This window comes from Euleptes europaea, chromosome 8 (genome assembly GCF_029931775.1).
Source record: "Euleptes europaea isolate rEulEur1 chromosome 8, rEulEur1.hap1, whole genome shotgun sequence".
NCBI lineage: Eukaryota > Metazoa > Chordata > Lepidosauria > Squamata > Sphaerodactylidae > Euleptes > Euleptes europaea.
Window position 1 is genome coordinate 31,121,033 of NC_079319.1, and position 26,897 is coordinate 31,147,929.

The window sequence follows — 26,897 nt, forward strand, 5'->3', positions numbered from 1 at the left end:
GCATTCGATATTCTATTTGAATAAAATTCTCACTATAATAAAACAGGGTTAGTTATTCGGGTGTTTTGTTTTTAAGTCGCAATTCGGTTATTGAAATGGTACATTTCAGTGATTCCTATGGATGCCATCATAGTACATGAATACTATAAAGAAACACACTCAATTCAATTTCTGCTATGTTCCTAGAATATCCCTCATTTACACTGATATAAAAATACTGTTGAATAAGCTGAGAACAACTAATTGGTGTGTGTGTGTGAGAGAGAGAGAAGGAGGGAGAGGGAGAAAGAGGGAGAAAGAAAGAATTCCTTAATCCTTGAAGAAGTAAATGATGGATGATCCTTTTTCTTCATAGAATTACTCATACGAATGCTAGTATAAACAAAGATTACATACACAGATCCTTTATTTTAATATAATTTGCCCCACTTTTTTTCTCCTCTAGAGATTAGATTTATATAATAACCTGTCCTGTTTCATCGCCCAGTTTCTGGCTCAGCAGCACAGATCCAGATGGAGAACAGCAGACAGTATTCAACATGAGTGTGGATTTGAAGACCATGGACTTCAACAAAGATTCTATTGGCACGGAGTTCTCACCATCCTGTTATTGAGAGGCTGAAGAGGCCGCCAGTTGTCCAGCAAAGGGCAGTGGGGTTCATCTGCAGTCTTGCTAGAAAGGCAACGAAGCTTTTCCATCTGCAGAGGAGTAAAAGGAATGTATTGTCAAGGTCAAGTCCATAGCCTGGTGAAAACTGGCAATCAGCTGAGTGGATACTGAGCAGCCACAAGAGACCGATCTCCTCAGAAAACTGTCATAGGTTTTCCGGTATTATTCCCAACAACATCGATTCGGGATCTAGAGGAAAGTTAATTTTTAAAATCTTCTGAATTTCTGGTGAACTTGTATCCAAAATTTCTTCACTTTTTTACATGTCTACCACATATGAAAATAAGTCCCATCTAAAAACCACAGGGACTTGTTCAGTTAAACAATTACAGCAGCAAGAACAGTCTTGGCATCAACTTGGAAACAAAAAAACTTCCAGAACTGGGAAAATGGCAAGCAAAAATGGCAGAATACACAGTGATGGCTATCTTATCTGGTGAAAGGTAGATCAATGGATGAATTCCGGAAGAACTGCGTACCTTATTTTGATTATGTAAAGCTAAAACTATAATCTAAGAAAGAAGGGTGGAGGTATATTCGCGCTTACCAGAATATTAGAATAGCAATATAAAGATGAAAAAATTAACAGATATATGTAATAGTGCTTTACGAAATAGTAAATGGAAACTATAAACTAAGCATAGATCAAAAGAAACAATAGAAATGGTCATTAATATGCCACAAACTAGAGACTAAGCAATGTATTGATAGATAGCTGATCAGGCTCTTTTTTTTTGTAAGTAATGAATTGACAAGCACAAAATGAACCTGGAAGATTGATTATATTGTATGTATGGGCATGGCTGAGTGTGTAATATGGAAATCTTTAATAAATATCTTTTTTTAAAAGAAAATTGTAATAAGTCACTGTGTGGAAATGCTGCAGGCCTTCCTCGGTTCTTTCTTACAATCGCACTGTATTGAGTGTGTTTGCTAACAACCATCTCACCCACTCAGAAATTATTGGTGATTTATTCACAACCCTGCCCCAGAAGCATAGCAGGCTTCCACAGGAAGGTACAGGATAGGATCTCCTTCTAAGGTTCCTAAAACTACTTACCAGGAATAAATCCCATTGTCTCAGAAGTGAGCTGGAAATACTGACAGGACCACACAGCAATAACTGATTATCTTTCTATGCTGAATCCCTTAATCAGCTTATGGAAGATAATACTTTCTATTATTTTGCACTTTTTTTGCCATCAAGTCACAGATGACTTATGGCAACCCTGTAAGGTTTTCAAGGCAAGAGGCATTCAGAAGTGGTTTGCCATTGCCTGACTATATGTCATGACCCTGGTATTCCTTGGAGGCGTCCCATCTAAGTAATTACCAGGGCTGGCTCTGTTTAGCTTACAAGATCTGACAAGCCTGGACTATCCAGGTCGGGGCATTACTTGCTCTACAAATGTTAAATATTTTCTTAGTCCTTTTCACTACAGCCAATACATTTTTAAATACAAGATAGGCTTTTGATGGAAAACATTTTAGAGAAAAATTAAGCTGTGATTACCATTTGGTCTTTGAACACATGAACACATTAAGCTGCCTTATACTGAATCAGACCTGTGGTCCATCAAAGTCAATATTGTCTACTCAGACCGGCAGCAGCTCTCCAGGGTCTCAGGCAGAGGTCTTTCACATAACCTACTAATATGAGTTTCTGACATGTATCACATAGGGCAGTAGAATGAAAATTCAAAGGTTCCCTATTTTAGTTCTGGTCAGGACCAAAGTGGATCATTTGCAGATCAGGGTCACAATCAAGACTTAAGAGAACCCAAGGAATTCAACATGATCAGACCACTGCATTATAGCCATGTGTTTTGTTGAACAACAGTTATTCCTCATTTACGGTTTTGCAAGCTGCTTTTTAAACTGTTCTAAGTTTGAAAAGAGATTTGTTGTGATGTGCAAGTGTGTATGTGTAAGTAAGGAGACTGCCTTAAAAAAATCAGTCAGGGGTGTCATAAGCCTTTTGAACAAATTGCATGGATGTTTGGATTATGAGCTATAAACCACAACTGAGCTGGATCCCAATGAAGCCCAAGACAGAGTTTTTATAGCTCGGTCAGGTCAGGAGAAAACCAAATGGCCTGGTGTGTTGGGGGCTCACTTTACTTTATCCCCTATCACTTTACTGCAGCTCAAACCACTTATTCAATTTCTCTGATACATGTTATCATACATATTAAGAAAACTGCATCTGTTTCTCTGGTTGGGTATGGACATGCAGGATTGAACTGAAACCTGAGATGTTCTTCAGTCCTTGTTTGTAATTCTGTTTCTTCGATAAAGATGTCCCAGATTTAATCAACATTGAATCGCACATGAAAATTCTGATGAGCAGAGAAAGGCTGTCAACAAAATGTAGATCGTTCATTTGATACAGATACATAAAACAAGATGATTGTGTTAATTTCTAGTATTTACCTGGTCCTCGCTGACAACAATAGGTTCTTTCAGAAGAATCCAGGTAACACACTCTTCACAAGGAGGTGTGGTAAAAGAACCTTGGTAGGTCCAGTAGCTCCGGTTTTTAGGGAAAAGAATTGAGGGATCAAAGTTTGGAAAAGGAGCTTCTTTTCCCTTAAGTAAATACAAGAAAAATACAATTGTTACAGCCAATTGAAGACAGAAGATAATGTTGGGTATAATCAATACCACCATCACCTCTGGCAGCTGTTTTAAATCAGAGCTCGCTCACTCACTCTCAAACACACACATCACACACATATATTTGTGATAATGGTTGTCTATAAAGATGAGAGTACAAAACCAATCCTATCCAGGGTTGCCTGTAGAGTCTATGGGCATACAAAGTTTACACACACAAAATCAGTGATCCTGTGTTTGTCAGATTCCTAATCTCATAAAGTTTATAACCTGTGGCCTCTGCTCACAAGTTATCACAAACACACAGGTAGGGATGGGGCCAGGCCCAGCAGTACATATGATACACACACACACACACACACACCTGTTCACTCTCCTTTCCTCTTACATAACTTGTGAACAGTTTTCCAGTCTCTAATAATAAACACTCCCCTCATTTTTTTGTCTTCTTCAGAGCCACTTTTCACGCACAGACCCGACATATTTGTATGTCAATGCCCTATCCTATAGTTTGTTCCTCTTACTAGTTAGACAAACCCCTGACTTTCTCCCTCCCCACTTTGCCTGTTATGCATGTCTAAACAGCTTTTGGAAGCACAAAGTGCTTCTCCTTAGTGATCTGTACAGCACTTGACTCAATAAGGGTGAAGCCAAGCCATCGTTTAATAGGACATAATGCCCAGTGCTTTATTAAACTGTAGAGTCTTGAGAATGCCTGTACCTGAGCTGCAGTAAGTTTTATTCTGTTTACTCTCCAAAAGGATATACAAATGAAAGAATCTGTCACTCATCACTGGTGATATCACAGCAACTATTCATATGTGAATAGATGACATAGCCTGATACTAAGTCAGACCACCACTCCCTCTAGTTTAACTGGCAGTAGATCTCCTCATTATGAGAAGTCAAGAGTCACTTGAAAAGACAGTCGTGCTAGGAAAAGTTGAGGGCAGCAGGAAAAGAGGAAGACCCAACAAGAGATGGATTGACTCAATAAAGGAAGCCACAGCCCTCAGTTTGCAAGATCTGAGCAAGGCTGTCAAAGACAGGACATTTTTGAGGACTTTGATTCATAGGGTCACCATGAGTTGGAAGCGACTTGATAGCACTTAACACAGAGATCTCCAGGCAGAGAAAGGTCTTTCTCAACACATGCTGCCTGAAATTATGTGACTGGAGATGCCAGGGACTGAACTTGAGACTTGCTGGCATGCAAAGCAGCAATCGTTTAACCAGATCCTTCCCCAAAAGATACTGCTGTCAGCTCTCTTCCCACAACAGGGTCAGAAACCTTCTGTTCCACAAGAAATGGCCCATGCTAAGCCAACAGAAAGTCACCCTGGACATGACAATTCAAAACTTATCTACAGTAACTGTACACACTGAATGCAGGGGGAATTACATTTCCCAGTAACACCATATTGCAGTTAGGAAAATACAATTTCATTACAGTGTAAACAAGCCACCTAAATCCCTCATAATAATTAACAAATGTGCACTTTGAGGAAAGATACTTGAATCTTTCACAAGTGCAAATAACTGTGTGTTTTTGCAATAAAATTATCACATATGTCATTTCAAGAGTGCCTCTGCATGGCAAAAGAATTGGACTGTCTCATCTGCTAGATCTAGCAGGCTTCTTTCAAACTAACTTGGAACTAGGGTTGCCAGGTCCCTCTTCGTCAGCGGTGGGTTTTTGGGGCAGAGCCTGAGGAGGGAAGGGTTTGGGAGGGGAGGGACTTCAATGCCATAGAGTCCAATTGCCAAAGCGGCCACTTTCTCCTGGAGAACTCATCTCTATTGGCTGGAGATCAGTTATAATAGCAGGAGATCTCCTGCCACCACCTGGAGGTTAAACTAAAGATAATGGTTGGAACTTAGACTCAACAATTTCTGGTATAGAACTTAACAACTACTTAATTTCCTCTATATTGTTTTTAATTGTCAACCATCATAAAGTAATATTCAGTTGTAATAGCAGATCTTCTGCTACCACCTGGAGGTTGGCAACCCTACTTGGAACACAGCAGTGTTATCATCATCTTCTCAACAGGGTTTCTATGAACACATACTCAGTAAAGCCAACATGTCTAGCAAGTAGGCCAATTTCACTTTAACTATGGTCTTATGAATTGCACTTGAGGTCCTGAGGGGTATTTCACATTGATCTGAGTATTTAGATCAATCTAAATTTCTTCACAATAGATGTACCAATGATAGCCCAGGCTAGCCCAATCTCAACAGATCTTGAAAGATGAGCAGGGTTGGCCCAGGTCATTATTTAGATGGGAGACCACCAAGAGAGTCCAGGGACACTACACAGAGGCAAGCAATAGCAAATCACCTCTGAATGTCTCTTGCCCTGAAAATCCTATGGGGGGCATCATAAGTCAACTGTCACTTGATGGTAAAAAAACCACACCTGGTATCAAGTGTGAAAAATTGGGAATTTTTTTTTAAAAACCACCCTTGTTACTTTAAGGTCTTTTTCAACAACAACAAAACTGATAAATTGGGGGGAGCGCTAAAAAAAACTCCTACCACTTTTCTTTCACTGGGTTAAACGCTTTTTAAGGCAGCATTTACCATGACTTCAGCATTTTTGGAAATTATACATTTGTACTCATTTGTTGAACTAAATCTAACCTCAGATAAGCCTTATTCTCACTGGCCTTCACAATCCCTTCTGTGGCCTTCAGAAAGAAAAGAGGCTACTGGGGCTGGTCAACTGTAGTTGTACCAAGATCTGACCTTGCTGAGTTTCCCTGAGTACCTGATACTCATCTTTTCTGCCAGTCCAGAGGTCTTACTTATCATCTTGCCTGCTAGGAATATTAAAATGCTACTCATGATCTTGGTTTACAATGGGAGCATATAATCCATCTCATTCACTGAGAAACTAAATATAAAATCCTCATAGTTACCTTTGTCTTAATAGCAGTCATTTCTTCAAGAATTCTCTTCACTTCTGGCTTGGGAGTTTTCCCTACCTGTAATGTGGAAATTACAAAACAAATAGCAGTTGAAGCTGATTTTTCTCCAAGTTATAAAGGATGACAACATGCAAATTGATCTTTAACCATCCCATCTGTCTGTTTCATTAGTTAATACTCTGAGAACATCGTATGCTGAAATAACAACAAAAAATGCCTGTTGGCTTAAAAAACACTCAATGAAAACCATTTAGATTTGCTTGATTGTTCATTTCACTGGATTTGCTGTCATATAATGGTGCTGTAGTTAACAGGAATGCAGTCGCTACTGTAGTATTCAGTGTATATACTGGAGTTTCAAAGGCATTTGGTGGTTCAGAGGTGAAGCCACTGAAAGGCAAAGTAACAGGAAACCTTCACTTTTGGCCAAACTAGACATGACATTTCTCATGTATTCGCCTGGGGGACTAGCATATACTAGCTGCCAGTCCCCAGTGGGTCGCAAGAACTTAATTCTGGTTGTGGGAGTGTGTGTGGGAGGGTGGATGATAGTATACCATAAGCTGACCCAGCCCATTCCACTATTAAATTATCTGTTTCACACATTTCTGCTATCTGAAGTGGCTAAAGATAATAACTTAAAAAAAAAAATTAATTGACGAGTGTGTGTTAAGTTCTGTCAAGTAGCATCTTATTCATAGCGACCCTATGAATCAATGTCCTCCAAATTATCCAATTATTAAAAGCCTCTCTCAGGTCTTGCAAACTGAGGCTGTGACTTCCTTGATGGAGTCACTCCATCTCATCTTGGGTCTTCCTCTTTTCCTGCTGCCTTCAACTTTTCCTTGCATTATTGTCTTTTCCAGCAACTCTTGTCTTCTCATAATGTGACCAAAGTACAATAGCCTCAGTTTACTCATAGCTTCTAGAAACAGTTCAGGTTTATTTATACTCCACCTTTCCCAGAGCAGCTCACATCATTCTTCTCTCCTGCATTTTATTCTCACAACAACCCTGTGAGGTTGGTTAGGCTGAGATTGTGGCCCCTAAGTCACCAAGCAACCTTCCATAGCAATGATGATTCAAATCTAGGTCAACCAGATCATAGTCCAACACTAACTACCATGCAACATTGGCTCTTTATATTAAATTGTACATGAATGCTAATTCTGTTGGTAGAAGGAAGGCAATCTAATAGAGTATACAGGACGGATTTGTGACCATGACTAAGGGGGGCAGGTTCCAGCTTCTACAGGATATTAAAACTAGTTCTGTCCCCTGGTTTACACACACTGGGAGCAGACTGGAGGAGCTGCAAATTCTCTGGGATATTCTCCTTCCACTGAGTAATCAAACATTTATGTTAAGTATAGCATTTCTTTTCTAATATATAATAATCACATTTTGATTACACTGCTCTAAGGTAACACAACATAATGTAATGTAGTGATGGATGTTATGGGACATCTGAATAGAAATGCAACTAAGTATAATAATTTATGGAAGAAAGAATAGTTCAGGGCTTACCTGTATAAGAATGGCCAAAATCGCCACGCCATCCGGTTTTCTCACAGCATCTCCATAATTACTGTACTTTGAATACCAATGCACCACATGAATCTGGAAACCAAGGAAAACGTTATAAATGCCATCATGAAGTACTATGGCAGCAAAAAACTGGTGGTGACTTTTAGGGAAATGCACAGGACTACTTTTGTTCCCATACCTGTCTCCCCACACAAGGTGATTTTTGCAGTCACCTGTGCAATTAAGGTGAAATGTGGCATTAAAGCAGGCTCAGAATAGTTTGGGAGTTTTGTGTGCTTCATCCCTTTTGCAGGAAAAGCAGATAAACTGGCTGGCAAAAAGTTTTTTTTTTTTTTTTTGTCAACTTCATAAGCATGGAAATGGTAGTCTTTTTTTAACTCAGCCGACTAGCTAATCCATCTAGATTGGACTACTGAAATGTGGGGCTGCCATTGAAGACAGCACAGAAGCTACAGTTGGTGCAGAATGAAGCAGTTAGATTGTTGACAGAGGTTAAATGTTTTGAACATGTAACTATAGCCCAGTCCACATGTTACAGCGAACATACATATATACTGCCTGTATATGCGGAATCTGTTTGTAAGAAAGAGCCAACCCATGTTCACTTTATGAATGAAACTGGTGACCAGTACCTGGATAAATGTGGGGTTTGTATCACATGTTTAGCTGTACATATACTGACTGTAACATGAGAATTACTCAATGTACATAAAAAAATCAAGTGAATGCAACATAAATTTTACTTGTATTCACTGTAACTTGTGAGCAGGCCATTTGAGTTTAACATAATTACAGATCTCTTTGCCTTCTTACTCTCCTTCCCCTGGTCTCTAGGGCTGGGTAACCTTAAGAAAGTTTAAAGGGGTTACCTACAGAGCACCTTAAATTTCCCAAATTCTGTCCTGCATTCTTGAATACATTTGATGTCTGTTTCTAATCCTGAAACACTTGCCTTCATAAGTACTTCATCAGTTCATCTACACAGGGTTTGGCAGTTTAGGATTATTTTGTGTGTGTGTAAAGTGATGTCAAGTTGCAGCTGACTTATGGCAACCCAGTAGGGTTTTCAAGGCAAGAGACAAACAGAGGTGGTTTGCCATTGCCTGCCTCTGCATAGCGACCCTGGTATTCCCTGGTGGTCCCCCATGCAAGTACTAACCAAAGCTGACCCTGCTTAGCTTCTGAGATCTGATGAGATCAGGCCAACCTGGGCCATGCAGGTCAGGACTCAAGATTAGTATACCAACACATAATTCCTAAATTCCAATGAAAAATGCTGCTTTGTACCATCTGGGCTAAGTCTTATGACTCACAAAATTAACATTTGACAAGATAACATAGGCTGAAAGCAAGAATCTTATGGGCAAAAACTAGAACTTCATTAATTGACATGCCTATAAGAATGTGCTTGTACCCACTATGATTCCCAAGAGTTACTGGTGCAGCCTATGGCATTCCTGATTAAGTCCTTGGTTTTGTTGTGGGAGAAGCCAATACTTTCTTAAAATGGGTAAAAGTAACTTTGGGATAAATGTTCTTTTTTATGCATTGCAAACAAAGCTAGATTTGAGCCCAGTGGCACCCTAGAGGCCAACAAGATTGGGGAGGTATAAATTTTGGGGGTATAAGCTTTCAAGAGTCAAAGCTCCCACTGTCAGATAGAAGTAGGAATAGAGATCCCTGAGTCTGTATTTCCCAGTCTGAAGATGGGAGGGGTGTTGCAAAGAAAGAAGTCATGATGCAAAGGTATAGTGCAGAATATTATCAGCTTGATTCGAGCAGTGGAGAAATACTTAGGGACAGAAAATTAGCATTTGTAGTGAGATAAGAATCCAATGTCCCTATTCAGCCCTGGGGGAGGAGGTCCATTGTTCTGAATTTGTGAATGGACTCCAATTCAGCAATCTCACATTGCAATTTCCCCTTGAAGCAAGAACACTGTGCCATAAGCTTTGTGCTTGACATCACAGGCCCCAGAGACTTCACTCTTATATACTCAGGGAGGAGATTAAAAATGCAGAGTATATTTATTTGCTTGCTTACTTCATTTATAGCCACAGTACCACAAGGCTATACCAGTGCCCGAAGATAAAAACCCAGTGCAGTTCAGATACAGATTCAGAATGGCTTCTGAAGGAGCACTTATAAGATCCAGGATCTGTGACTTTGTCCATTGATGTATGGAGAGAGAGAAAAACAACCTCCATTTTCCAGCAAGCAGACAGTATAAAGTCACCATGAAACTGTGTTCTCAAGAAACTAACTGCTAGGATCTTGCCTTCTCATAGGATGCTGTTATTGAACTACTTGCCGGCCAACAAACCCAGGTAAAAAAGGTAAAGGTCTCCTGTGCAAGTACTGGGTCATTCCTGACCCATGGGGTGACGTCACATCCCGATGTTTACTAGGCAGACTTTGTTTTACGGGGTGGTTTGCCAGTGCCTTCCCCAGTCATCTTCCCTTTACCCCCAGCAAGCTGGGTACTCATTTCACCAACCTCGGAAGGATGGAAGGCTGAGTCAACCTTGAGCCGGCTACCTGAAACCAACTTCCGTTGGGATCAAACTCAGGTTGTGAGCAGAGCTTTGACTGCAGTACTGCAGCTTACCACTCTGCGCCACGGGTTATGACATTATTAATGTGCTTAAACTGATTTCAGAACTGAAAGTGGAAATGGAAATATTCTGGGTATCTGGAGTGCATTTCCCTGCAACCGGAGCCTCGTTTTTCCACTTAGAGGGGGTGGGAGTGATAGGGAGGCATTCCACGTTATTTCCATGCCAACACTCACCTCTCCTGCATACCTTGTTGCATCCACAACATGCTCGGAACCTTTGTCGTCTGTGGAACCCCAGTGGATGTGGAGCTGACGCAGCCTGTAAATTCCTGGGAGGGGTCCACCCCTCAATACTGTAATAAACAGCCTCTGTTAAGAGAAAACTTTCCACTGCCAGAGCAACAGTACAACCACATAGTGCAGGAGGTTTTTATTATTACTGAGACTCTGTTGCAACAACAGCTAATTTAAGTGAGGGCATTTTCTCTTCTTGGGTACGGCTTCTCACTTTCCCAAAGGAAGTACTCGTAACACTGTAATTCCACCTGCTTCTCTAACAAGCAGAAATGGTTGTTCTTTTCCTTCAATAATTTGAGGGGCAATTTAAACAAAAACAAATGTATTGTGGCATAAGCTTTTGTGAGCCAAAGTCTCTTCATCAGATGTATAACATGCTTTTTTCAGTCAATATACTCACAATACAAAGGAATTGGGGGGAGGGAGTTATTACAAAGCGAGGTCAGAAGCGCCAGCATTCCAAGACGTGAGCATGTTGCATTTAGAGTTGTCAACCTCAAGGTGAGGTGTGGAGATCTCCCAGAATTGTAACTGTTCTGCAGATGACAGCGATCGGTTCTCTTGGAGAAAAAGGCTGCTTTGGAGGGTGAACTATATGGCATTATATCTCACTGAGGCCCCTTCCCTCTCCAAACCGTGCCCTCTCTAAGATCCACCCCCCATATCTCCAGGAATTTCCACCCTAGAGTTGGCAGCCCTAGTTACATTACATTGTGAAGAACAGAGCAATATAAGGCTGCTTCTAAAGGGGCCATGAAAATGCGACCTGACCATGGGAAATACAAGAGGAGGAGGAAGAGGAAGAAGAAGAGTTGATTTTTATATGCTGACTTTCTCTACAACTTAAGGAAGAATCAAGCTGGCTTACAATCACCTTCCCCTCCCCATGAGGTAGGCGGGACTGAGAGAGCTCTAAGAGAGAGCTGTGACTAGCCCAAGGTCACCCAGCTGGCTTCGTGTGTAGGAGTGGGAAAACCAACCTGGTCCACCAGATTAGTGTCTGCCGCTCATGTGGAGGAGAGGAGAATCAAACCCAGTTCTCCAGATTAGAGTCCACTGCTCCAAACCACCTCTCTTAACCACTACACCATGCTGGCTCTACATTCAGACTAGGTCTGAGAAATCACAGAGACTAGCTCTTGAATGCCCTGAGGTGCTATGTCATGGTATTTTACCAGTTTTAGAACTCTGTCTGGATGGATGAGGAATGATGAGACCAAACAGTAGTACTGTAACCAACACCTGTAGACAGCAATCCTATTGAGAACAATGATAACTTGCACTTGTCACTTGTGTGTGAAGTACATGTCACTTTGAGGGTAGTGAGTGAGGCTGGGCTTTGGCCAAAAAGTCACACTTGTCCCATCTATAAATAGAGCTACCTTCTGCCTCAATGAACAGTAAGATATAATGGCAAAAAAAACACCTGAAAAGCATGAGTAATCCTTCCACAGAACAGGAAAGGCATTTGAAATGGAATTTTAAGGTGCAGACAGCTATCATGACAGTGTAGCTGAAGACATTTCCTTTTTTCTAATCAGGTGTGGATTTTTCAGCTCCCTCCGCCCCCGTTTATTGTGGCAGTATCACACTTTGCAAAAAGCTGAAGAAGCACAGTAGGAAAAAAGTGGAAGGTTTTTGCCCAGGCTTTTCATGGAATCTCTCCCACCTTTCTGTTCACCATTTTAGCATTTCATTACAGATTTTATAGCTTATTGTTTTACATTTCCTGCCTATCTTGCCTATAATAATTTTAATTCTGTTTTTATGTACTGTGCTTCTGCCATCAAGCTCTTCTACTGTTTTGGTGTAGGTGCATTGCTTCTGGGTATAGCTGTTATTAGTAGTTGTCATTATTGCTAATTGCTTTCATGTATTTGTTTGGAATAGCACCGCGGTGTGCCACCTCAAATAGTTACTCTGGAGAGGCAGCATATAAATTCATGAATGGATCAATTAAATGCCTTGGGCTCAAATCATGAGGTTGGCATAGCATACAATGACCCAGTGTAGAATATGACTCCTCTATATTAATCTCTCAGAATTTCTAATATTTTAAATTTTATTTAATTCAGACCAGTATTAAAGTACAAATGGGGCGACCAGCAAGAAAAGGCAAGGAAAATCTCATTTCTTCATTCTTTTTCTCACTTTTGCTTTTCCTCTTTACTGTCCCTCCCATTCTCCCCCACTTAATTGTTTCTTCTCCCCTTAGCAGCCTCTGGCCCTCTCCCTACCCACCTACCTTTTACTGTTTCCTTCACACATCTTCAGTTTTTCCTTATTTACCTTTTTTGTTCCTCCCTCTTCCTGTTTTACTTTTCCTCCCTCCTAAATTTTACTACTTTTACAGCAAAATCCCTAGCAAAGTTCACCCTTCTTAGACCATTGACTTCAATGAAGTTAGTAGGGTGTGACTCTCTCTCTGTCTCTCTGTCCTCCCTCCCACACACTGACACAAACTGAGTCTTGGAAGACTCAACAAATATCAGCAGATACTTAAGTTTTTCTAACCCCTGATGTATTTTTTTACAATTCATATTTTTATGTAAACCTGGGACTTCCACCAGTTTTGTAGAACAATACCTTCTGTCTGTCCCGGACCCCATCATGTAGCTTTTTTGATCCACACTCCTTGGAGTGGTTCAGAATTAGATATAATGATTCAACAAGGGATGTTTATGTGGGTTTGTGAATTGTATTTATACCAAATTATAGTACAGAATTGATTTTAAGCACTATTCAAATGAATGCTTGCCTGGCTTAGTATCTGAAAACTTCATAAAAGGAAGCTAGTGCTCCTAGTACACATATGCCTATAAAATTCCTGAATTTGTGAGGTAAATTTGTCCAGGAGCCTCATATTCCTTACAAATCATCTCTGAATCTTCAGAAGCCCTTTAACTTTTAAATTAAAAATTTCACTGTATTTTGCCACAATTATTGTCCATTTTTACATGCATTTCTGCTCTTCACTGCGCTACAGGACCATAGCCTCAGCATACCCACCCATCATTTCTTTTTGCCAAAAATTCAGAAAGGGAGGGGCTGACCATCAGCACAGGCTGCTACTTCTTAAAGCTTTCTGCCATGCCTGGTGATGTGGTGATGGCTGCCAGCTTGGAGGGCTTTAAGAGGGGAGTGGACATATTCATGGAGGAAAGGGCTATTAGTTAGAATGGATACTAGTCATGCTGCATATCTATTCTCTCTAGTATCAGAGGAGCATGCCTATTATACTAGGTGCTGTGAGGCACAGGCAGGATGGTGCTGCTGCAGTCGTCTTGTTTGTGGCTTCCTAGAGACACTTGGTTGGCCACTATGTGAACAGACTGCTAGACTTGATGGGCCTTGGTCTGATCCAGCAGGGCCTTTCTTATGTTCTTATCTGCTGATTGTATTCTTGAAACATAACTGCAAAGGTCTGATGGCAAATTCATACAAATTCGGCAAATTCATACAAGCCGAAACAGGAAGGTGGCAGTCTATACTACACAACAGACTCTGACAGAGAGGACAACCGATTCTTCTATACATCAGAGGTCATTAACAGCCAGGTAAAAACAAACTCTATACGCTAAGAATGTAGTTCTAGTTATTTATAGTCACGGGGAGACCAAGTCTTATAGATGTGAAGGTCTCAAAGCCTCACCTGTTGCCAGACTGACAGTGACTGGTGATGATCCAGAAGTGAAAATAATGAGATACCCTCTTCCCCAAGATTCAAAACGTTAGCTCTGCCATGTTAGTCCATGATAAAAACAAAGTAACAGTACAGCACAGTTGGCTGTGTCAATATGGACGTATTAACGGGTCCCGAAATAAATAAACATTGCCTCGGCAGATTGTTTTGGCACGTTCTTTGTCATTATGGTCAATAAAGGCAGCTATGCATGCTTGTCAATGTGTAATTACGTGGCTAGCATTTCCAAGAAGGAAATGTTCCATCTAAAGCAATGCTATTTTTCATAACTGAAAACAACTGCTGATAGAGAGGCTTTTACTGTATGATAGTTTGGCACAGAGACTGAAGAACCCCTGCAAAAGGGTAGACTTTATGCCTGATCTCTAGTACCCTACCTTACCGTTCTAGCCCTAGGCCTCTTGAGATACCAAATATCTTTGTTTGTAGCCTATAAAAGGAAAGGAACCCATGTCTCCAGAGGAAGAAAGATGATAACCCAATTTACTGTGCAATCCCTGAAAGCCTTTGTTTGAACAACGTTCAAGCTTTTTGACCTCCAGCAACAGCATGGAATTTCAAAGTTAATGCTAACGCAGGTCTTAAATCCTTTTGTGCCAGGACACTGCTGGTCACATGTCAGTGATTGATACCCTATGTGCTGGAATACCCAAAGATAAAAGATGTGTTAAGCACAGAGGGAAAGGCTTAACTTGGACTTTTCTTTCTGTAGTTGGCTCAGAAATGCCTGCACCAAGTGCCATCTCTCTGTTTCAGCTATGCGGTTCTTCTCGGTCTGGTTGGTATGCATCAATACAAAAATAAATCACCATCAACAACATGCTGTTATGTAAAGATCCCAAAGAGCTATCTAAAGAATGGATAGATTCTGTCATGCCCATAAGATAAATGAGGTCAGAAGACGGAAGGGGCCAGCCTGGTTCTGCACTGATATCAACAGTGGAATTTCCATTAGGATGAGTATTGTATCGAAATAGCCAGACCCTAGTACTTGATGCTCTAGCACATGTCCATAAGAGAAGACGTAACAACAGCTACACTAGGATCATGCAACAAAACATGAATGTGTGACATCTTGACAATATGTAGTTACAAATGTTTTAAATAAAACCATGTTCTAATCCTTAAATATCTGATAACATGTCCTTCTGAAAATAATTATCCCAAAGCATCCCCTTAATAAATACTTTGGGAACTGTAGCTTGTGGACAAAAAGAATTTTTAAAAAAACACTTTATTTTAGACTGTGGCAATAAACTAGACATTGCATGGAAATGCATGTTTCAGTCTCGCAACTATGAAAAAACCCAAAAATCAGATTCAAAGGCTTCCATCAGGAGTGACAAGAGAAGCTGCTCAACTCAAGGTGTTGTGTTGTCGGCTTAAAACTGCCACTTCCAGCTGCTTTCCTACCGATGGGGGTGGGGGGAAAGCATGTAAGAAAATTCCCTTGAAATAAATGAGAATTACTTCATCATAAATGAGGTCAGGATTGTGGCACCAGTCCTTGGTACTAACCAGAATAAGAGAAAGGACATCAGAGGAAGTGGGTTGTGAAATGCAGGCACCGCCTGATTCATGCTGGTAAGTATTGAATGGGGCCTTCCCAGAAGGGCGACTTAATAGTGCTAGATCCACAGCAGTGTTTTGAGCAGAGGTTTCGCCAGTGTCAGTCGGAATAAGATCCATGTGTGTTTAGATTGACTTCTGGAGTGCCCGGTTCTCACCATAGCCTAGGTTCATTATAAAACCAGAGCAAGAGCACAATATTTTAATACTACTACAAATGCAAAGTTATTTGTTTGCACAAATTTTGTCAATGATTTCTCCTTGAAGTATTGTTCTCTAGTCAACTGATTTCTCCTTGAAGTATTGTTCTCCCATCAACTGATGCTGAAATACTGATGCGTGGTGTAGTGGTTAAGAGCAGTGGTTTGGAGTGGTGGTCTCTGATCTGGAGAACCAGGTTTGATTCCTCACTCCCCCACAAGAGCAGCGGAGGCTAATCTGGTGAACGGGGTTTGTTTCCCCACACCTCCACATTAAGCCAGCTGGGTGACCTTGGGCTAGTCACAGTTCTCTCAGAGCTCTCTCAGCCCCACCTACCTCACAGGGTGTCTGCTGTGGGGAGGGGAAGGGTAGGCAATTGTAAGCCGGTTTGAGTCTCCCTTAAGCGGTAGAGAAAGTCAGCATATAAAAACCAACTCTTCGTCTTCTTCTTCACCCACAAAGAGCTGAGTTCTACTGAAAATCTGCAGGAGCCACCTGGGTCGTGACAACAGCGCTTGAGCAAGCTGAGCCAAGTGGCCCATGGGGAGGCGGGGGGCAAGGACTGCATCCGCTGCTATGGTTGCCACAGCACAGGGCCAAGCTGCACAGACCCAGCGACGCCACCAGCACCACAGGCGCACTTGGCTCAGCTTTCTCTGGCCCCTGTTAGTCCTCTAGGGGAGCCGTCCACAGGGAACTTTCCCTAGTAAATTAAAGGGCCAGTCCACTCCCTCCAATCTTCATGCAGCTGCCAAACATTCTCAGATTTATTAAAGGATAACGTATCCATCAAGTTATGTGTCACACTGCAGACAAAGGTGCATGGTATTTTATGTGACACAAATTGCAATTATATATAATTACGCTAACACATTATGATCTCGTCGTGTGCCTTTCTGCACATGGAAAGCCTTGTTAGCTCACAGAAAGCCAATTCACATCTCATGCAAGAACACTGTGCGAGAAAAATACCACTACATCCAAAGGTAAGCTTGCACACACCCGCAAAATCATGAGAATGGCTTTAGAATCTTCCCTTTGTCCCCCAATGTGAAGTTCCTGCCCAAGTTATCATACAAACATCTGTGGAAAAGCACTAGGAACTAATTTGCACCACTGATGGTTCCTGGCATACTTATTTATTTGGTTTTTATTCTGCTCTTCCTACAAGGAGGCTAGGCAGACTGTTCCCCTCACCATTTTATCATCACAACAGTTCTATAAGTAGGGTGACCAGCTCCGGGTTGGGAAACACCTGGAGATTTTGGGGGCGAAGCCTGAGTAGGGCAGGGTTTGGAGAGGAGAGGGACTTCAATGCCACAGAGTCCAACTGCCAAAGCAGCCATTTTCTTCAGGGGAACTGATCTCTATCGGCTGGAGATCAGTTGTATTAGTAGGAGATCTCCAGCCACCACCTGGAGGTTGGCAACCCTACCTATAAGATTGTTTACACTCACAGATAGAGGCTACCCCTTCATGGCAGCACAGTTGGGTTATTAGAATCATAGAGTTGGAAGGTACCACCAGGGTCATCTAGTCCAACCCCCTGCACAATGCAGGAAATTCACAACTATCTCCCCCACACACACCCAGTGCCCAGAAAATGACCAAGATGCCCCCCCTCTCATGAACTGCCTATTGCCCAGTTTGTCAGCATGGAAATCAGTCCTAACCATTAACAATTAAAACCACACTTTCTTTTGATTTTAGATTTTGGGTTCAACAGAAATATTACAGGCCCAAGTATGTCATTCTTTACAATAACACACTACAGGCCATGGGAGATTTGCTAAAGTGAGAACATGCCTTTCTGCTTGCTTATGAGCTTTGGATAACAAAGGCCTTTGGCTGAAACACTGTCCATGGTGGCCAGTTCTTTTTTAAAATCTTAATCAGATATGAATACTGGAGTACAAAATACCCACACATCTCAAATGTGAGAACAGTGTAGTGGTTAAATTTGGCTTGAAAGAGAGGACAGGGCAAGGATCAGTCTCCTCCTTACCAGCATGTAAAGCACATGACAATCTTTTCACTCATTATTACTGCATGTCATGAATATTTCAATGGCAATCAGCCTTTAGTTTTATGTCATTGGAATGCATAAAAGCGTTATCGTTATCCAGTAAACAGGGTAGGCTGTTGCAATAGCCAGTGGTAAAAAAGAAACATGATTCAGAAAACACCACAAGAAATGAATTGTGAACATTCAATGTATTTTGAGTTTAACTCTTTGACAGAGACCTTTCTTTCATATCAAGGACTAATAATGGCATCCCAATAACATTTTCCTGGGAGTAAGCCCTACTGAATAGGGTTGAGTTAGATTTTCAGTAGACCTGCTCTCTTAATCTCAAACTAGACATTATGTTTGGCCATAAACCAGGCTGGGGTTCCCCTAATCCAACTCAAGGCCAAACAGAATATCTAGGCTGGGCCTTCGTGTTCTAGTCTTTTCCCTCTCTGATATTTTTGTCCCCTGTTACGAGAGGGAGGTAGATGCTTTGGGATGTTCTCTTGGAACATTTTTCCCCTGGGAAAAACTGCTCAGCTCAAACCTCCTGATTATTTATGTTCAAAATAAACACCATATATGTACCTTCTTGCTTATGGAATCATTATCCATGCCAGGTCAAATATCTACAGTTACTGAATGTTCTGTACATTACCATGCACATTTGGAATAGCGGTCAGACATTTTCTCTGTAGTGTGCAAAGCACATGAGGCCATTCAATTTGCTTGGAATCACTCTTTCTAATAGTAAAGTGGACGGTCCCACAGTGATCATGAACACCTCACTATAGGGCCATCCACAAATAAGCTAGAAATTTCTGCATGCTTGGCAGACTCCCTAGGTATGTATAAAGATAGGATTTTGTAAATTAATCACAAGGAAAAAACAGAACAGCCTCCTGAGCCTGAATATGCAATAGGAGCATGGAATTGTTGAGAGTTGGTAAAAAAAAAAAAAAAAAGGTGTGTGTGTGGAAACAAGCCTGCATAAGATCCTGAGAATTTATAGAATTCTAGAAGCAGATATTTTTGGTGATGAGGGATTTCAGAATGGTTTCCCCCATGATTCTTCATTGCCCCCCAACCTGTAAATTAACTATATTTGTTCTTTCCTGCATCATGCACAGCACCCAACTAGATGCTATTTATTATCTGTCCACAAATACAAAGGTCAAATACAAAATCCGTCTACAAAGGTGCCAAGGTCTTGGAAGTGTCTACATTTTTAGAGCCTGAAGAAGAAGAAGAAGAGTAGGCTTTTATATGCTGACTTTCTCTACAACTTAAGGGAGACTCAAACCTGCTTACAATCACCTTCCCTTCTTCTCCCCACAACAGACACCCTGTGAAGTAGGTGGGACTGAGAGAGCTCTAAGAGAGCTGTGACCTGCCCAAGGTCACCCAGCTGGCTTCGTGTGTAGGAGTGGGGAACCAAATCCAGTTCACCAGATTAGCCTCCGCCATTCCTGTGGAGGAGTGGGGAATCAAACCCGGTTCTCCAGATCAGACTCCTCCGCTCCAAGCCACTGCTCTTAACCACTACACCATGCTGGCTCTCATGGAAAAGAGAAGAGGGTGAGAATGACCACACCGGTCCCCAAATCCCTCATAATGGCAGTGGTTGAGGCTTGTACATGCACACTTCTTTCTATCACTTGATACCATTTCCAGTGGCAGAGGTCAGGGTACAGGCACTGGGGTACTAAAAGTGTTGGCTGTGCATATAAGGAGACTTAAAATCCTGCTCGCCCTGTTCACATGTTATAGTAAATACACGTACAACCTGCCTGTAAGAAAAACCCCAACTTGTGTTCACTCTACAAAGGAAACCGGGGATCAGTACTTGAATAAATGTGGGGTTTAAATTACACATTCAGCTGTACACGTGTTGAATAACCTAAACATTACTCAAAGCACATATCAAGAAAAATTAAGGGCACATTGTGCACTGATTGTACATGTGTTCACTGTAACTTATGAACAGGACTATCAGGGTAGGAAGGAAGGGAGGTTCGGAAATCATCTAGTCCTGACCTGAATGATAGGTTTAGGGATAAATGCAAAGACTGAAGCAGTTGCCGATAAAACAGATTGGGAATTGCAGAAAGCAGCAGCAAAATATTCCTTTTCTTCTTTCCCTCCCCTTGAATAATTCAGAGAAAAGAAAGGAAGACAAAGACATTTTCAGAAATCCTTTGCCTTGTCCTCCCTTCCCCATAGTTCACCTCCCACCTCCACAAATTTAGCTCAGGCGCACAGTTGTTAATCACAATTATTTACCAAAACAAACCTGAAACTAACCTGAGCGATCAAAGGTGTCATCAAATGCGATCCGGCAAGTTTTCCCAGTATTTGATATGGCCTTTGATGCGCCTGGATCATAACTCGTAAACCAAGGCAGTAGAACAGGGTCTTTGAAGACATCTTTGGTAAGGATTGCTATTGGCGATTGATTATTTCCTTTGGCCAATGGATAAGTTTCATGCCAACGATCAGGCCCTAATCAAAAGAGGAAAGGAAATGTCATGTTCTGAGTAGATACCCAAAGGGAAATATTGCACAACAGTTTTCAGCTTGTTTAGTTGCAAACTGCTAAGAGTTGTATTTGCAGATTAGTACTGTGCTCTTGCTAGCAGCCATTACTTATTTGACAAGAATAGTTAATCACTGGCCAGACACGCACATTTTGTTTCATCGTTATCATGGAGTTCAATAAATGTAACCTGTAAAGTTATTGTTCTGCATTACTAAATCTTTCATGACTGGCAGAGATATACAGAGCCCTAACATGGATGATCCAGGCTAGCCTGATCTCGTCAGATCTCAGAAGCTAAGCAGGGTCAGCCCTGGTTAGTAACTGGATGGGAGACCAGCACAGAATGCCAGGATTGTTGTGCAGAGGCAGGCAATGGCAAACCCCCTCTGTTAGTCTTGACTTCAAAAACCCTACAGGGTTGCCATAAGCCGGTGGTGACTTGACAGCGCTTTAGCCACACAGAGATAAAACAGAGTATGAAGGGCTGATACATACAATACGCCAGCCATCTCTGCTATGGAATCTCCATTCATTTAAGGCAACTTGTAAAATTTGTGTGACATTTCTACTGAAATGGACTGACCTTACACAGCTACAATGAATGATTGCTGTATTGGTGCCCAATTTTCCCCCTAAAGAATCTAGAATATCATAAAAAATGCAGAAAGCAAGGATAGTTTAATAAATGCTATGATTTATTTCACTTATCTGAAGACAACAAATAAAATATAGAGCACAATATAAGGACAGAGGGAGTGATCCAGCCAAAGTGTAACCCTTTTTATTCCCATTGATTTCAAGGTAAAATATTTCAACATTTGCTAACTCAGCCTATGGAAATAAATGGGTTTCAGTAGTGTATAAATATAGATGGATCATGCTCCCATCATTTCACAATGACCCTGCGTTTATTTTACTAGAGCTCTGGGGGTGGGTGGGAGTGAATCTGCTACAGAAAGGTCAGGAATCATTTCCAAGTACATAAGTATGCTTGAGATTTCAAAGTTTTTCAGGTGCTTAATTCAATGTTTTGTTTTAGGATGCAAAGGGTATTTCATAAGTTTTTTTCTTAATATTACGCCTTGCAAAATCAACCGAACGGTTAACTGGCAGTCAACAAAAATGAAAAAGTATATATCAACAATGGGCAACCTCTCCCTTCCTACACAACCATGTAAATAACCACCATTACTGATTCAATTACCAGCACTGGTTTGGCTACAGCACAGAAAAAAAGAACATGAGAAGTGTCCTCCAAGGTCAGTTGAAGTCCCATCCAGCCAAACGTGCTTGCTGAGGGCAGCAAGATATTTCTGGGAAGCCCATAAGCAGGGCATAAAGGCAGAGGCTCCCTCCTGCTGTTGCCTCCTAGCCACTGGTATTCAGTGGCATACTCCCTCTGATCCTGGAGGCGCTTGAGCTGATGGCTAACCCTCTTCTAAGTCCTTTTATGCCAGTGGCCACCACCACATCATGTGGCAGGAATTGTAGTGATCTCTTGCTAAAATGAGAGTGATCACGTTGACTCACTTACTTAGAACACTTTTCTCCCCAAAAGGACACAACGTGACTTACAATGGTACAAAATACAATCCAAATGCAAGATTTAAAAGTACATTTGAAATAAGAACCCCCCATAAAAAGTATGTCATGGATTGGGCCCTGGATCCAACAGGCCAGCTTGTTCAAAGCCAAAGGGCACAAGCTAGGGGCCAAGAGCCTTTGGCTGTTGCCCTTCAGCATGCCCAGGGGCTCAAGCCTGTACCCATGCCCAGACTTTATACCTAGAGACAGGTGGAGCAAATAAAAGCACAGACTGGATGTTACAGCTGGCAGCAATGATCCTGCCTAAAAGCCACTTGGTTGACTGGCTAACGTCAAATGGCTAGAGCTTGCTTTGGTTATTTGGAATAGAGCGATGCGACAGGAGCACTCAAGAATCTCAACAGCGCTATCCTAAGGAGAGTTATTGCAGTCTGAGCCTTCTACGTTTCGATGGGCTTAGACTGGAGTCACTCTCCTTAGGATTGCCCTGAAAATGTTCTGAGGCTCAGAGTAATTCTTAGTGTGAAACTGAACAGAATTCTGAAAGTTGTATATTGAGTTTGGGTGGGGAGAGATTTATGTCCTTGCAACTTGGTTGCTGTATCGTTTGCCACCTTGAAACTGAGGAAATAAGATGGGATAGAAATGTTTCAAATAAAGAAGTAAATAAAATATCCATAAACTTAGGAAAATATGTGTAAATAACAAAGAAGACAAGAAATGGACAAAAATTAGCCAGATCAGGCAAAAGATATACTGCCAAGAAAAAGTGAGGTTTGCGAAGTTTCACAAACATGCCACAATAAATAAATTGGTCTTTATGGTGCTACACAATTTTTTGTGGTTGCTGGACAGCTGAAATACCGAAAGTTTCTCTTGAAACATCTGCCCCATTTTAACAAACAACAAAGTTAGTCTACAGAACAACTCTGCCTGCAAAGCAATGCGAATCTGTTTCTTTGGTTGACTTTGCAATGCATCATGCTCACAACACCAACACCAACAAGTCCCTGGAGCTCAGGATATAGCTGCCCTCCTTTTCTTGCATCCATGGCGTATTTTATTTGGCTGGTGTGTTTTTTCCCCTGTGTATTTTGGACCATTATACAACTTTTATATTTTTAATTCTCCTAACTTAAAAAATATGCGTTACTTTACGATTGCTGAAGGCGGTTTTGGAAAATATTTCAAGATGATAAAGAGAAATCAGAAGGCGATTGAGACTGGGAAGGGAAGCCATGAAGGAGCCAGAACAGATTCTTAAGTGTAAGGATGTGTCACTGGCAACCAAGATCAAGTTAACTCATGTCATTGTATTCCCTATTACTATGAATGGGTGTGGACAATGAAGAAAGGTGATAGGTAGATTCCTTTGAAATGTGGTGTTGGAGGAGAGGGTTACGGATACCCTGGACTGCCAAAAAAACGAATTAGTGGGTTATCGATCAAATCAAGCCTGAACTGACCCTAGAAGCTAAAATGACTAAACTGAGGCTGTCATATTTTGGTCAGGTCATGAGACGACAAGAGTCACTGGAAAAGACAATCATGCTGAGAAAAGTTGAGGGCAGCAGGAAAAGAGGAAGACCCAACAAGAGATGGATTGGCTCTATAAAGGAAGCCCCAGCCCTCAATTCAGGAGACCTAAGCAAGGCTGATAAAGATAGGACGTTTTGGAGGACATTGATTCATAAAGTCACCGTGAGTCAGAAGCGACTTGACGACACTTCACACACACACAAATAAAAAAAGAGATGCCAAGCCTTGGCGCGCCTGGCCTCAGTGGAACAGGCTTCCTCGGGAGGTGGTGAGTTCTCCTTCCCTGGAGGCTTTTAAGAAGAGGTTAGATGGCCATCTGTCAGCAATGCTGATTCTGTGATCTTAGGCAGATGATGAGAGGGAGGGCACCTTGGCCATGTTCTGGTCATGGAATAGGGGTCACTGGGGGCGTGGGGGGGGAGGTAGTTGTGAATGTCCTGCATTGTGCAGGGGGTTGGACTAGATGACCGTGGGGGTCCCTTCCAACTTCTATGATGCCGTCTCCTCCCGTCCTGCAAAGAAGGTCGCCCGCAGGGGCGGTTAGGGGTCTGTGCCTTGCGCTGCCCAGCCTCCCTTTCTTCCTCCCTCCGGAGGGAGGGGCGGGCGAGGGGGGTCCGCGGGAGACCGTCGAGCTCCCCCCGGGACCCCGCCTGGGGTCCCCACTCACCGTTCTCCTTGGCATAGCCCCACGGAGGGGTGAGCTGCTGGCTCATGGCCTCGGTCCGCACCCGCTGCGCTTCAGAGCCGCGCGCCGCTTGCCGCCCCCGGGGTCGCCGCGACCGTCGGACGCCCGGCCCCTTTATAGGGCTCGGCCGGCGCCCACCCCCCGCATCGGGCCCAGGCACGCCCAGGGGAGGAGCCGCCGGCAGCCCCCCACGCCCCCCCCCCCCGTTAGCCTGGGAGGTTTCCCCTTCGGAGCCACCGCCGGGCTGCCGTCCAGACGGAGCCCGCTCCTAGGCACGCGGGGAGGGTCCGCCCGGGTCGCATATTGCCTGCAGAGCTTGTCAAGGGTCAGTGGGGAGAGGCTCTTTGAATGACATCTTCTGGTTCGTTTCTCCTATTCCGAAACAGCTAGGACTTGATACTTCACAGTGGGTCGCCGTGTTAGTCTGTTTGCAGTAGTCAAAAAGGGCAAGAGTCCAGGAGCACCTTAAAGACTAACAAGAATATTTTCTGGCAGGGTCTGAGCTTTCGTGAGCCACAGCTCACTTGAACACTCTAAGGGAATTAAATTCCTTCCTTCCTTCCTTTAAGGGAATTAAATTTCTTTCTTTCTTTCTTTCTTTCTTTCTTTCTTTCTTTCTTTCTTTCTTTCTTTCTTTCTTTCTTTCTTTCTTCCTTCCTTCCTTCCTTCCTTCCTTCCTTCCTTCCTTCCTTCCTTCCTTCCTTCCTTCCTTCCTTCCTTGGAATTAAATTTCTTTCTTTCTTTCTTTCTTTCTTTCTTTCTTTCTTTCTTTCTTTCTTTCTTTCTTTCTTCCTTCCTTCCTTCCTTCCTTCCTTCCTTCCTTCCTTCCTTCCTTCCTTCCTTCCTTCCTTCCTGTAAGGGAATTAAATTTCTTTCTTTCTTCCTTCCTTCCTTCCTTCCTTCCTTCCTTCCTTCCTTCCTTCCTTCCTTCCTTCCTTCCTTCCTTCCTTCCTTCCTTCCTTCCTTCCTTCCATTTGACTTAAAAGTAGATTTTACACTCAAGTTACCTATGAGATGGGGTGATGGTGGTGTTTAAAATACAGTTTGAAATTTAAGGTTTTCTCCTTTTTGTCCAGATTTCTCTGAAATACAACTGCAAATCTCCATGCGCCAAAGGTGCTTGATTTGAGAATTTCCTAGGTGAACAGCACAGAAAACGTTATACAGCCTATGAGATGGCAACAATATCACTATGAATATACGTATTGATTTACTTCGTTTGTACCCTGTCTTGTTCCCCAATGGGGACTCAAAGCAGCTTTCATTGTTTCCTCTCCTCCATTTTATACTCACAACAACCCTGTAAAGTAGGTTAGGCTGAGAGGGTATGACTGGCCCAAAGTCACCCAGTGAACTTCAATGGCAGAGTGGGGATTTGAACTTTGCTACTGCTTAACCACTACACCACCTTAACCACTACACCATGCTGGCTGTCATACTACTTGTTAAAATATAGTTGCCACAGAGATCAAAGGTACTACCTTTACCAAGTTAAATAAATAAGCCTAAACCCTCTCAAGCTGCCTTGAACCTGACTTTGGTTGGGAAAGATGAGGTAGAAATCTAATCATAAATAAAAAATAAACTGAATTAATTGGTTCTTGTAGGTTATCCGGGCTGTGTAACCGTGGTCTTGGAATTTTCTTTCCTGACGTTTCGCCAGCAACTGTGGCAGGCATCTTCAGAGTAGTAACACTGAAGGACAGTGTCTCTCAGTGTTACTACTCTGAAGATGCCTGCCACATTTGCTGGCGAAACGTCAGGAAAGAAAATTCCAAGACCACGGTTACACAGCCCGGATAACCTACAAGAACCAATGAACTCTGACCGTGAAAGCCTTCGACAATATTTTTAAACTGAATTAAATTGTGGAACTCCCTGCCCCAGGATGTGGTGATGGCTGCTAACTTGGAAGGGTTTAAGAGGGGAATAGACATGTTCATGGAGGAGGAGTATTCATGGCCACTAGTCAAAATGGATACTAGTCATCATGCATACCTATTCTCTCCAGGATCAGAGGAGCATGCCTATTATCTTAGATGCTGTGGAACACAGGCAGGATGGTGCTGCTGCAGTTGTCTTGCTGGTGGGCTTCCTAGAGGCACCTGGTTGGCCACTGTGTGACAGACTGCTGGACTTGATGGACCTTGGTCTGATCCAGCATGGCTTTTCTTATGTTCTTATAGGATTAATATATTTCTTAAATTCCATCCTCTTTAAAAAGTAATCCACATGAGTTCATGAAGCTGCTTTTTACTGAGTCAGACCACTGGTCTAGGAAGCTCAATGTTGTCTATGCTGAGTGGCATCACCTCTCTAGGGTCTTGGGTAAAGGCCTTTCACGTCACCTGCTACCTGAGCCTTTTATTGGAGATGCCAGCAATGGATTCTGACTCCTGTTTGAAATGCAAATATTCTACCTCTGAGCTACAGCTACTTCCCAAATCCAACAGAGTCATACAAATTTCTGCCACCATTCTAGCA

General features: G+C 42.2%; 1 protein-coding gene across 1 annotated transcript; it reads right to left on the minus strand.

The window, feature by feature from the left end:
- Positions 1 to 548: 548 nt before the first annotated feature.
- Positions 549 to 24,441, minus strand: LOC130481689 (carbonic anhydrase 3-like). The gene is made up of 7 exons (XM_056854458.1): positions 24,396 to 24,441; positions 20,410 to 20,607; positions 10,559 to 10,677; positions 7,747 to 7,839; positions 6,211 to 6,276; positions 3,104 to 3,259; positions 549 to 699 (listed from the first exon to the last, which is right to left on the minus strand). Exons 1-7 carry the CDS (start codon positions 24,439 to 24,441, stop codon positions 580 to 582), a joined length of 798 nt encoding a protein of 265 aa, XP_056710436.1. The 3' UTR covers positions 549 to 579.
- Positions 24,442 to 26,897: the final 2,456 nt, after the last annotated feature.

Bases quoted from the DNA above. Each gene is read 5' to 3' on its own strand.
- LOC130481689 (XM_056854458.1), bottom strand. From the start codon at position 24,441: ATGAGCCAGCAGCTCACCCCTCCGTGGGGCTATGCCAAGGAGAACG. The intron at 20,608-24,395 runs GTGAGTGGGGAC...TCTTTTGATTAG, and splicing joins GGGCTATGCCAAGGAGAACG to GGCCTGATCGTTGGCATGAA. The intron at 700-3,103 runs GTAAATACTAGA...ACTCCTCTGCAG, and splicing joins TTGTTGTCAGCGAGGACCAG to ATGGAAAAGCTTCGTTGCCT.